General features: G+C 41.7%; 1 protein-coding gene across 1 annotated transcript; it reads left to right on the forward strand.

The window, feature by feature from the left end:
* The first annotated feature begins 679 nt into the window (after window positions 1-679).
* LOC137592169 (prostaglandin G/H synthase 1-like) lies at window positions 680-9,628 on the forward strand. Its single transcript, XM_068310120.1, has 11 exons — window positions 680-686; window positions 759-836; window positions 1,059-1,175; window positions 1,598-1,738; window positions 2,120-2,263; window positions 3,648-3,826; window positions 4,399-4,482; window positions 5,119-5,365; window positions 5,451-5,737; window positions 8,959-9,106; window positions 9,279-9,628. The coding sequence occupies exons 1-11, from the start codon at window positions 680-682 to the stop codon at window positions 9,626-9,628; spliced, it is 1,782 nt and encodes a 593-aa protein (XP_068166221.1).
* The last annotated feature ends 3,182 nt before the right edge of the window (window positions 9,629-12,810 follow it).

Genomic DNA, 12,810 nt, shown 5'->3' on the forward strand with positions numbered 1-12,810 from the left:
AGTGTCACAGCTAGAAACTTTAAGGACAGTTGATGAACTTTTTGACTACTTGGAGCAAAAATGATTTGTTTTCATTGAAATGGAAATTGGTAGTTATTTGTGCAGCAGGAAGTTTGTGCAAGACGTGCTTCTGATGGAGAATTTCTCAACATCAAAATTTTGATATACTGTATTTGGGATGGATTACGATTATAAATATTTGAGTGCTCCTCTCTGACTCACTTCAACAATAGTACTATCTAGCCTATTTACATACACTCAAACAAGTTAATTTGTGATGTGTTATTTTTTTTAAATAATATGTAAAACTAAGTTCACCTAGTCTTAAAGACCTGCTACTAATTGACTGTTATTTTAACAAAAACAATTCCCATTTGTATACAAACTGAAATGTAGGTTGGGTTGTCTTTTCTATTATTTGTCAAAATGTTCACCCCCATCATCACTCTGGGCATAAAAAAAGGGGGGAAAATGCATGAAATTATCCATGATATATGATATAAGAGAAGGATTGTGAAGTTCTATGCAAATTACAGCAATCAGGCATATATACAAATTAGGTATGTTTTTTTGTTAAATTTCAGGCTATATACAGTATATATAATGCAGAGTTTCAAACAGTCCATCACCAAACCAAAACCATCATTTAAACTGGAGACAGGTGTGTTTGCTGAGGGCCATGAGAGGTGAGTGCCTCTTTAAATGTACAATAATGTACTCACAGACAACTACAAAGCTTTATTTGTGTTCTTTGCAAGAAGTTTGCATTCTGACCATCTGGGGGTTCACCCTCCTGCTGCTGAAGATCTCATCATGTACTGGTGATTCCAATGTTGGTAAGTAAAGGTAATTATGGGTAGGTTAATTTATTATGATATTTTAATAGAATTTTAAGTAGTTTTATGTTAAGAGCTTAAACTATAATATATTAAACTATATATATTATATATACTCAAACTATATATATTTTATATATTATATACTCTGCTGGACAAACTGGAGTCTTTACATAGTGGTACATGCACATGAATGCAGATGATTCTATTCTTTGTTTGCAGTGAATCCCTGTTGCTACTTCCCTTGTCAGCACGCAGGAGTCTGTGTGAGGTTTGATACAGATCGCTTTGAATGTGACTGCACAGACACTGGTTTCTATGGGGAAAACTGCACCACTCGTAAGTGAATTCATTTATTCACATCTAAACTTTCTCCATAACAGTCAACTATCTGAATGCCCACCAAAAAGTCATAAACATTAGACAAACTAAATAGTCTATCTGTTGCTTCCAGGCTAGGTGTTAAACTAAGCTAAACAGCTACTGGGTGTGCTTTTTATCATTATGTCATCATAATTATACTTTTAAAATAGTTTTTTAAATTAACATGTTCTCTCAGTGTACGGGTCAGACATCATGAGAGTATCTGCACCCATGTTTTGTTAGGAGAAGGTCTTTTCCCCACAGAAGGTTAGACGAACCTTCATCTTCATCTCTGGCAATGGGGATTGCTGTACCGCCACTTCCCAGTTTCTGTGAATCAAAATTTTGATGTAGTTTTAAACTTATTCTGGTATGTCTTCAACAAAACATTTTTACAGCGGAGTTTTGGACCAGAATTCGCCAGATGCTGAAGCCTAGGCCCAGTTTTCTTCACTTTTTCCTCACACACTTCCACTGGTTCTGGAAGTTTGTAAACAGCTCTTTCCTGCGAGACACATTTATGAAACTGGTGCTCACAGGTATGCATTCATGTCTGTTTTTGTACTATTGGAGGGAAAATATTTTCACAAATGGCCTCAATAGAACTTCCTCAAATTATGAATATATTTGTGCAGATTTGTGCAACCACTTTTGTTTGTAGCATTGTTTAGTGTGTCATAATGTTTAAAGATGTTTTAAGCATTTGAAATTGAGCTTTTATGATGTTTTGAAACTCATCTTATAAACAAAGAGGTTTGGTGTAATCTGCTCCATCTTTGTTTTTGAATACCTTTGAATGTTTGGACTTTTTGTACTTATTTAAATGTTGTTTCCTTTTATGAGGCATTAATGTCTTCTATTAACTCATCCCTGACAGAAATTTGCTCATATTGCTGTACTTTGTTTTTATCTTTTTAAAGCCAGAACCCATTTTATTCCGAGCCCTCCAACCTTCAACAGCAAGTATGGATACCTGAACTGGGAGTCTTTTTACAACCTCAGTTATTACACCAGACTCTTGCCTCCTGTACCTGAAGATTGTCCTTTGCCCATGGGAACTATAGGTATACCTTTGACCTTGTGTTTTCACATATATGCTCATTACAGGTCTGCTTAGCTCCTCGCGCACCACATCTGTCAAAGGTTATATGGGTATGGGGCTGCTCACCTCGGCTGATTTGACGTCACAGACATTTGGTTTGATTTGGGTGTACATTTTTCAAGTTTTAAGACCTCACGGCTAATGCTGATCTGTACTGCTATTAGTTTTTTAGAAAAGTGTAAAACCGGTGAATCAACACTCAAATAATGAAGGATGAAGAGAAAAAGTTAATACAAAAAATCTAATTGATAACATAAAGACAACTAAAGTTAATGAGTAAATGGTCAAAACACTTTCCTAAAGAAAATGGAAAATGTTTGAAATGGTAATCAATGCGAAAAATTAAATATATTATACATGAAAGTGGAAGTCCATACGCATATGTTTTTAAAAATATACATTAATGTAGCTTAAATTAAAGAAATATAGTACACATAAAGAAACACGTACATTATTTTAGCCAAAAGTTAAAGATTTGTGGGTCCAATCCTGAATGAAACTAGTATGAGTGAACAATAGCCGACAGCACCTCGGAGAGCCATAGTGATATATCCACCATAAACATTAGCACATGCTACAGTTAACCACTTCTCCATGAAAGGGGTGTGTATCAGGAAAGGCAGGTGTTAACAAACAAAGCTCATTAGCATTTAGAGGTGCAGAGACAGAAACGGGCTGTTCTCAGCAGAACTCATTTGAGCAACTGAAATTCTGAAATTCAGTTTCAAGTTCAAGTTTACAGACCACTTTTGGTTAATGCATATGTAGTTCAACATATGACAGCTGTGTGCAATTGATTAGAAAGAGTACAATACGGGCCCTGTATTGACATGGGGGGGGGGCGGCTATTTTATTACAGCAAAGCAACATAAGCAAAAAGCAAATAAAGGATAAATGGTTTAACATCTATATTATATCACTCAAAGCAGTAACTCAACCAAATCAAGAGTGTAACAGCTACTGTACTTACACCTATGAGTATTTTCAGCCATCCAGGTTATGGTACACCTCTGTGCTAAATAAAGACAACTGGACTTCTATGGAAAGCTTTAATATGTTTTGCATCTCATCCAAGAAGCAGATCTGAACTGGTGGGGAGTTCTACTTCACTGGGTTAAATATTTGGAAATATCTAACAGCATGTCAGACCTGAAGAATCCTCTTTGATGAGAAGCGACACACCTTCAAGCTTTTCCGACAACTTCAGTCAACTTTATTCAACGCAAAGACCGATTAAACAAATTGATTAAATAAGATTAAATGAATCAAAGAGGAACATTTGCTTCATTGGCCAAAACATCATGTGAATCAGTGCCATTATAACATTTTTACATGTCTGTCCACAGGAAAGCCTACTCTTCCAAATCCCAAACTACTTTTGCCTTTCTTCAAGAGAACTAAGTTTCGACCAGATCCTCAAGGAACCAGTGTGATGTTTGTTTTCATGGCCCAACACTTCACTCATCAATTTTTCCAGACAGACTTTCAATCCAAGCGTGGCTTTACCAAGGCTTTAGGGCATGGGGTGAGAGATACACTTAGCATAAATTAACTGCTTGTTCAAAAGCACTGTTGCTTGTCTGTAATTATAAATTTTTTAAGAAAAAAAAATGTAACTCTAATTTCAATTTAATTTTTTATTTCATGGTACATTCAAACACAAAAGGGAGAGTGTTTTGTGTTTTGTGTTTTGTGTTTTGATGGGATTAGAGCGGTAAAGAGCTAGTCATTGCATGTTTTGTGTTGGGTACATCACTCTCTGTAAATGCAGTGGACCCTGCATTTACCTGTATGATGTCTGTTGAATTGTCTGAGACCGAGAAAAAGAAAATTTGAAAGCTGAAAAGCTTGCCTTAATGTGTGTTTTATCATTTATCTGTGGTAAATAAAGACTTCTGGGAACGTCATCACTGGTTTGCACCACTGTGAACTCACTGTGGTTGCACTTGGAGTTTATTGTTATAACCAAACTGGTTCATGAAAAAATAAAGACAAGAAGCCATAAATCTATTACAAGCTACTAAATCCATGTTACCAATATTCTTGTGAATAACACTTTCTGAATACAGATAATCTATTTCCCCTTATTTCTTTCAGATAGATGCAGGACATATATACGGAGGCGATCTTAGGCGACAACTTCATCTCCGACTTTTCAAGGATGGAAAACTGAAATATCAGGTGTCAAAACAGCACAAACTACAAGTGATTTTTATCAGTACAGTGGTGCATATAATTACTACATCATCACTTCTGGTTGTGAATACCTACTGTAACAACATTTTCATTACGTTTACATTAAGTATATTTGTGCATGACTGTATTCATTGGGCAAATGCAGTGCTAGCCTACTCAGGCTATGTCGCATTGTGCTAATCAGTTGTGTTAACTACTGTAGTTGCTTTTGAAGTTCAAAAACTTGCCTTATATCCATTTATTTATAGTAGGTGCCATGTATTGTATTTCTTCAACTCCATCACACTCAAATATGTCAGCTTTGATTGAACTGTTTCCTTCATGAATTCAAATTGAGGACATAAAACTTGAAAACAGCAAAACATTTTTAATGACTACATGGTAGCATTATCAGCAATGAGCTGATAATGGTAAAACAAAACAAAACAAAACAAAAAATTATGTGTGGAGTGTGTGGACCCAGTGGATTGATTGACTTCAGACTCATCAGGGAAGGATGAAAAAATGTTTTGAGAACACATTTGAACAGTATTACAGTATGGCAGGTTGAGAAATGTGTGTGAAAAGCTGAACAAAACCTTGAAATACTTTGTTTATAAATGTATATTTGCTCCTTTACAGTTGATAAATGGTGACGTGTACCCACCTAAATTGTCTGAAGCCCCAGTGCACATGTTATATCCCAAACATGTTCCTCCAGAAGAACGTCTGGCCATCGGTCACGCTCAGTTTGGATTGCTGCCTGGCCTCACCATGTATGCCACTTTATGGCTGAGAGAGCATAACAGAGTCTGTGACGTCCTGAAGGCTGAACATCCTACCTGGAATGACGAACAGCTTTTCCAGACGTCCAGACTTATTATTATTGGTAAGTTTAACGTTAGCTATAAATACTAGTGATAACAGCCAGACACTAAAAAAATTGCTTTCGTTCTTTTATTTCTATCCTTCAGGGGAGATAATCTGCATTGTAATAGAAGAGTATGTGCAGCAGCTCAGTGGTTACTTAATGAAACTGAAGTTTGATCCTGAAATGCTCTTCGATGCACAGTTTCAGTACAGCAACCGTATTGCTCTGGAGTTCTCCCTCCTCTACCATTGGCACCCACTGGTCCCTGACAGCTTTCACATTGATGGACATGAAATCCCACTGTCACAGTTTTTGTTCAATACTTCCACTGTCTGGCGATTTGGGATAGAGAAACTGGTGGATGGCTTCTCTCGACAGCACGCTGGACAGGTATAAGTCTTATCCATAGACCTTGTACAAGAACACGTCTGCTATACGTTCAAGTGAAGTGGTGGGCCAGGGTCCATAGTATGTATATATTTGGGTCATGACTGAAAGGACAAGATCCCAGATACAATCAGTTAAATTAGTTTCCTCTATAGGGTGGTTTGGTGCACCCTTAGAGATAGGGTGAGGAGCTCAGTCACCAGGGAGGAACTTGGAGTAGAGCCTCTGCTCCTCAGGATCTCCCTAGAAGACCTAGATCAGGCATCTGGTGAGAGGGAAATATTTTTTTTAAATTTTAATATTCTGTTTTGATCCCCGAAGCGAAATTAAGAATGCACACTCTAGCTAATGATTCAAACGCATGGACATCTCTTCTCAGATTGTAGCCTCCATGACCCAGGTCTGGATGAGCGGTTGAATCTGGATGGATGGATAGATGAATGGATGGATATTTGGATTTTGTATATTTGGATGTTCAATGGTAATTAGTATGTTCTCTTCATGTCTGCATGAGTTCTCTGTGGGTCTCTGGCTTCTTCCTGTCTTCCGTTTGGCCCCACAATTAGCTGGCATCTCATCCGGGGTGTAATCTACTTTCAAAATTAGCAAGCTGAGATAGGTTCTAGCAGACTTGTGAAAATGGATGGATCGTTTATTCATATTAAACTCTAATAGAAATCATTGAGAAAATGCCAAATATCCATCCATCCATCCATCCATCTTCTTCCGCTTATCCGGGGTCGGGTCGTGGGGGCAGCAGCTTAAGCAGGGAAGCCCAGGCTTCCCTCTCCCTAGCCACTTCGTCCAGCTCCTCCAGAAGAATCCCAAGGCATTCCCAGGCCAGCCGGGAGACATTGTCTCTCCAGCATGTCCTGGGTCATCCCCGGGGCCTCCTCCCGGTAGGACGTGCCTGGAACACCTCACCAGGGAGGCGTCCAGGAGGCATCCTAACCAGATGCCCGAGCCATCTCATCTGGCTCCTCTCGATGCGGAGGAGCAGCGCCTCGACTCTGAGTCCCTGCCGGATGACCAAACTTCTCACCCTATCTCTAAGGGAGAGCCCAGACACCCTGCGGAGGAAACTCATTTCAGCTCGTGGCCATAGGTGAGGGCAGGAACGTAGATTGACTGGTAAATCGAGAGCTCAGCCTTTCAGCTCAGCTCCTTCTTCACCACGACGGACCGATACAGAATCCGCATCACTGCAGATGCTGCACTGATCCGCCTGTCGATCTCCCGTTCCATCGTACCCTCACTTGTGAATGAGACCCCGAGATACTTGAACTCCTCCACTTGGAGCAGGATCTCATCCCCAACCCCGAGATGGCACTCCACCCTTTTCCGACTGAGGACCATAGTCTCAGATTTGGAGGTGCTGATTCTCATCCCAACCGCTTCACACTCGGCTGCGAACTGCTCCAGGGAGAGTTGGAGATCACGGCTTGATGAAGCCAACAGCACCACGTCATCTGCAAAAAGCAGAGACACAAAACTGAGGCCACCAAACCGGACACCCTCAACGCCTTGGCTGCGCCTAGAAATTCTGTCCATGAAAGTTATGAACAGAATCGGTGACAAAGGGCAGCCTTGGCAGACTCCAACCCTCACTGGAAACGAATCCGATTTACTGCTGGCAATACAGACCAAATTCTGACGTCGGTCGTAGAGGGACTGAACAGCCCTTATCAAGGGGTTCAGTACCCCATACTCCTGAAGCACCTCCCACAGAGCCCCCCAAGGAACAAGGTTGAACGTCTTCTCCAAGTCCACAAAACACATGTTGACTCCCATGCCCCCTCAAGGACCCTGCGGAGAGTGTAGAGCTGGTCCACAGTTCCACAGCCAGGCACTGTCCCCGACGTCCACGCGATGTTGCAGAGGCGTGCCAACCAGGACAGCCCCACAACATCCAGAGCCTTTAGGAACTCCGGGCGGATCTCATCCACCCCCGGGGCCCTGCCACCGAGGAGCTTTCTAACCACCTCAGTGACCTCAACCCCAGAGATAGGAGAGCCTGTCTCAGAGAACCCAGACTCTGCTTCCTCACGGGAAGTCGTGTTGCCGGAATTGAGGAGGTCTTCGAAGTATTCTCCCCACCGAGTCACAACGTCCCGAGTTGACATCAGCGGTGCCCCATCCCCACTATACACAGTGTTGATGCTGCACTGCTTCCCCCTAATGAGACGTCTGATGGTGGACCAGAATTTCCTCAAAGCCGTCTTGAAGTCATCCTCCAAGGCCTCACCGAACTCCTCCCACGCCCGAATTTTTGCCTCAGCGACCAACAAAGCTGCATTCCGCTTGGCCAGCCGGTACCCATCAGCTGCCTCAGGAGTCCCACCGGCCAAAAAGGCCCGATAGGACTCCTTCTTCAGCTTGACGGCATCCCTTACCGCCGATGTCCACCAGCGGGTTCTGGGGTTGCCGCCACGACAGGCACCGACCACCTTACGGCCACAGCTGCGGTCGGCCACTTCGACAATGGAGGTGCGGAACATGGTCCACTCAGACTCAATGTCCCCCGCCTCCCCCAGAACGTGGGTGAAGTTCTGCAGGAGGTGAGAGTAGAAACTCCTTCTGACAGGGGATTCCGCCAGGCGTTCCCAGCAGACCCTCACAATACATTTGGGTCTGCCAGGTCGGTACGGCGTCTTCCCCCACCATCGGAGCCAACACACCACCAGGTGGTGATCGGTTGACAGTTCCCCCCTTCTCTTCACCCGAGTGTCCAAGACATGCGGCCGCAAGTCCAATGACACGACCACAAAGTCAATCATCGAACTGCGGCCCAGGGTGTCCTGGTGCCAAGTGCACGTATGGACACCCTTATGTCTGAACATGGTGTTCGTTACGGACAATCCGTGACGAGCACAGAAGTCCAATAACTCAACACCACTCGGGTTCTGATCGGGGGGCTGTTCCTCCCAATCACGCCCTTCTAGGTCTCACTGTCATTGCCCACGTGAGCATTGAAGTCCCCCAGCAGAACGATGGAGTCCCCAGTGGGAGCGCTCTCCAGCACCCCCTCCAAGGACTCCAAAAAGGGTGGGTACTCTGAACTGCTGTTTGATGCATAAGCACAAACAACAATCAGGACCCATCCCCCCACCCGAAGGCGGAGGGAGGCTACCCTCTCGTCCACCAGGGTGAACCCCAATGTATATTTTGTCATATATTTTTCATACAGTTTTTTCTCATGTTGATAAATATTTTTTCTGTCTCAGATATGTGGCGGCTACAACAGTCATGAAAGCCTTCTCTATGTCTCAGAAATGGTCCTGAATGGCTCTAGAGAGGCACGTGTGCAGCCTTTCAATCAATACAGAAGGAGGTTCGGTCTCAAGCCATACGCCTCTTTTAAAGAATTCACTGGTAAACTGGAAATTTTTTTTAAAATTATTTATCTTGTTCTATGTTTTAGTACAAGTTTGTGTTTTATGCTGCCATTTTTTAAATCTCAACTTTTATTTTTCTAATTTTATTGAAAAGGTAAGATTACACAGCAAATTAGTTGAGTGTTGTTGTTTTTCTCTTTTACAAACAGATAGCGAGGAAATGGCTAAAGGTCTAGAAGAACTTTACGGTGACATAGAGGCTCTAGAGTTCTACCCGGGTCTTTTACTGGAAAAGCCAATCCCTGGTGCCATTTTAGGTGAAAGTATGGTGGAGATGGGTGCTCCCTTCTCTCTCAAAGGTGTGCTGTCAAACCCCATCTGCTCCCCTCACTATTGGAAGCCCAGCACTTTTGGAGGAGAGACAGGCTTCAACATAATCAAAACAGCTACTTTGAAGAAACTGGTGTGCCAAAACACCAAGTGGTGCCCATATGTTGACTACCACGTACCGCGAAATGAGGAGGAAGCAAAACCAAGACAGCCACCTTCTGAACTTTAAATCTTTAATTTTACTTTCCCTTCCACTTTCTAAAATAATTGTTCTACATAACTTAACTGTAAAAAGATTCTTAAGCAACAGCAGAATAAGGTGTTGGGCAGAGAAGATTTGTCACATTTTCCACAAGGACAACCCAGATACTTAGCTCTGCTGCTCACCCCACAAATGCATGTTCCTCACAAGTGTGAGACTATTTTACTCGACTTTATGTCTGACTGTCACAAATATTATAATTATAATATCACTACTAAACCATTAAAAGCAGATGATATCATGTTAATGTACTAAATAGGCTCTGTGATGCACTGGCGGGGCGTCTCCCCGCATCTTGCCTGTAAGTCTGCTGGGATAGGCTCCAGCAACCCAAAGTGAAAGGAGTAGCTTAGAAAATGAATGAATATAATGTACAATAAATAAGAATAAAATAATATCATATCATATTATCAGAACGTATTCAGCTGGTATAGGTTCCAGGAAGCCCCTGTGACCCCCAACCTGGAAGAAAAGCTGTAGACGAGAGGACGTTTATTCTATACTGTATTAAAAGATTTAATTTATTTGGTTGAAGCTTAAAATAGAGGCATATTAAGGATATATTATTACACCTCGTGCCCCGAGGTGCCCTTGAGCAAGGCACCGTCCCCCCTACAAGCTGCTCAATTGGGGCGCGTTCCTGAAGCCGCTGCCCGTCACTCTGCCTCCCTATGTGTGATGTTTGATGTGTGTACTAACTGCTAACTGCATGCTTACAGGCCCCCCTGTGTGCTGTGTTTCACGGGGCCTGTGTATACACTGATTGCCATTAAAAAAACTAACACAAAGAACATGTAAAAAATATACCTGAGTGACTATGTAATTTCCCTGCGGGGATTAATAAAGTGTACTTCTTCTTCTTCTTCTCTTCTTCTTGTAAAAATGCATTCATAAATAAAATACAGTACAGACCTGGAAATGGTTATTTTCAGTTTAGCCTAGAGACATGTTAAGTCAACATACGTCGTGTTTTGAATGATGTTGTGTCTTCTGCAACCAATTAACAATGTGAGCTGAGGTATATCTGTACAGAGTTTCGCAAGATTTGGTGCTTGGACCTATTTTATTCTCAATATATATGCTTCTCTTTGGCAACATTGTTAGAAAACACTACAGTATATACTGTATATATTTACACTGCTATGACACAACCTGTCAGTTCAGCCAGACAAAACCACCCACTCAGCTAGATTCCAGTCATGTGGACATTAAATCCTGGGTGACCAAGAACTTCCTGCTACTAAATTAATGAAAGAGAAGTGATGGTTTTTGGTCCAAAACATCTCAGAAATATTTGCTCTCATGATGTGGCTGACCATCATTCCTCAGGACCTGTTCTTCAATCCCCAAATGAAAAACCAATTGTTAAAGACTACAGTTTTTCCACCTTCACAATATTGCTAAATATCAGGATCATATTAACCCCACAAGTTGAAGAAAAGGTAGTCCATGCCTTTGTTATTTCCAGTCTGAATTACAGTCAACCCTCGGTTTTCGAACATAATCCGTTCCAGAAGGCTGTTCGAAAAGCGCTTCTTTAGGTTTACACCATAAACTGCACTGTATACTGTTTACCATAAATAAAAAAGGGTAGAAGTAGACACTGTGTTTTATTTTAATATAAGATATCCTATCAAACTTTGAACATGAATGCGCTACATAGGAAGCATCCTGGCCATTCGAGTTCGCTCGGCTCCCAAGTGAGTCGCGTTCAGGTACGCTCTGCTTCTTTCGGTTTGGTCGTGAGCCGAATTTTGGTCGAGTTCAGAGACGTAAAATTCTCGGATTTTCTGGTTGACAACCGATTTGGTCGAGAACAGAAGCGTTCGAAAACCGAGGTTTGACTGTACTGCAATTCATTACTGTCAAGACAAGATTAAGAAATGGCGTTTCCCCTGTGCTTACATTTCTGCATTGGTTCCCTGTTAAAGCCATGTTAAATAGACTTTAAAATAATTGGCAAAATACTACTTTTAAAGCCTGTAACAGCCAGGCCCACTATGTCTTGAAGACCTCATTGTGTCATATTGCCCTGCTAGAACTGCAGCCAGTTTTGTTTGCAGATCCAAAAATTTTAAAAGCAGACTGGGAAGCATACCTTTCACTTATTAAGCTCCTTTATTGTTAAATCAGCTCCTTGATTCAGGTCATCAGGCAGACACCTGCTCCCCGTTTAAAAATAGACTGAAGATTTTTCTTTTCAACAAAGTCTATAGTTAATCCATCCAATAGCTATGCTCTCATAGGTCTAGACTGCTGGGGTAAAACCTCCCTTCCTCCACACTGAGCTCCTCCCTTTCCATTTTCCTCTCTATCTGTATACAGTATTCACATTATTCCATAACGACATAACTATAACTTACCATAACATTCATAACTAATTGACTTTCTTCCCCATAGTAGTTCATAGCAGTGCTCTCTCTCCTTCTCTACTTCTCTTCACCAGTCAGTCTGAAGGTCCTTCTGTCCATTGATCTGCAGAGCCTGAACCTCTGAATGTCGCCAGCTGAGCCTTTCATCAGCCCAGCGGTTATCATCACTAGTAGTATCAGCATCTTTAGTTTCAGTATTTCCTATATAGCAGCTTCCTAATCAATAGCTTCATTATGAACCGCTGCATTGATTAATAACTAATAGGGATGAGCGACTGCACCACTATCTGTATCTGTACTAGGATTGGGCGTGGCTTAATCCGGAAGTGGGTGTGGTTTGACTGAAAATGGATGGGCTTAAATCAGTGCATAATTTTAAGTCTTTTAAGTCTTTTATAGAAGAAGCATTTATGGCATCCAGGTTAAGAAAATTACGAAACACCACCAATGGCCATCATCATGTAGAAGCTTACACTTAATATTTCCCTCCAATTTGATCAAGCACATCTACTCCAACCTTGGTTCTGTTGTGGTACTGTACGTACAGTAACAGTCTCCAGTTTAGCCTCGTGGCCACTTGTGATGTTGACGGCTGTGTGGATTGTGATTAGAATGGAGACTTTTCTCTTTAGTTAGCGTTGATAGACTGTTAGGATTGCTTTGTCACATTTCAGCACCTCTTTAGTGTGCAGGGCCCTTTGGTCCTCTACAGATGGAGAAAGCTCTTGTCTACTCTTAATTATGATTAATTGCAGAGAGCTATCTTGTGTCAATTAA

The sequence above is a fragment of the Antennarius striatus genome, chromosome 3, assembly GCF_040054535.1.
Source record: "Antennarius striatus isolate MH-2024 chromosome 3, ASM4005453v1, whole genome shotgun sequence".
In the NCBI taxonomy this organism is placed as follows: domain Eukaryota; kingdom Metazoa; phylum Chordata; class Actinopteri; order Lophiiformes; family Antennariidae; genus Antennarius; species Antennarius striatus.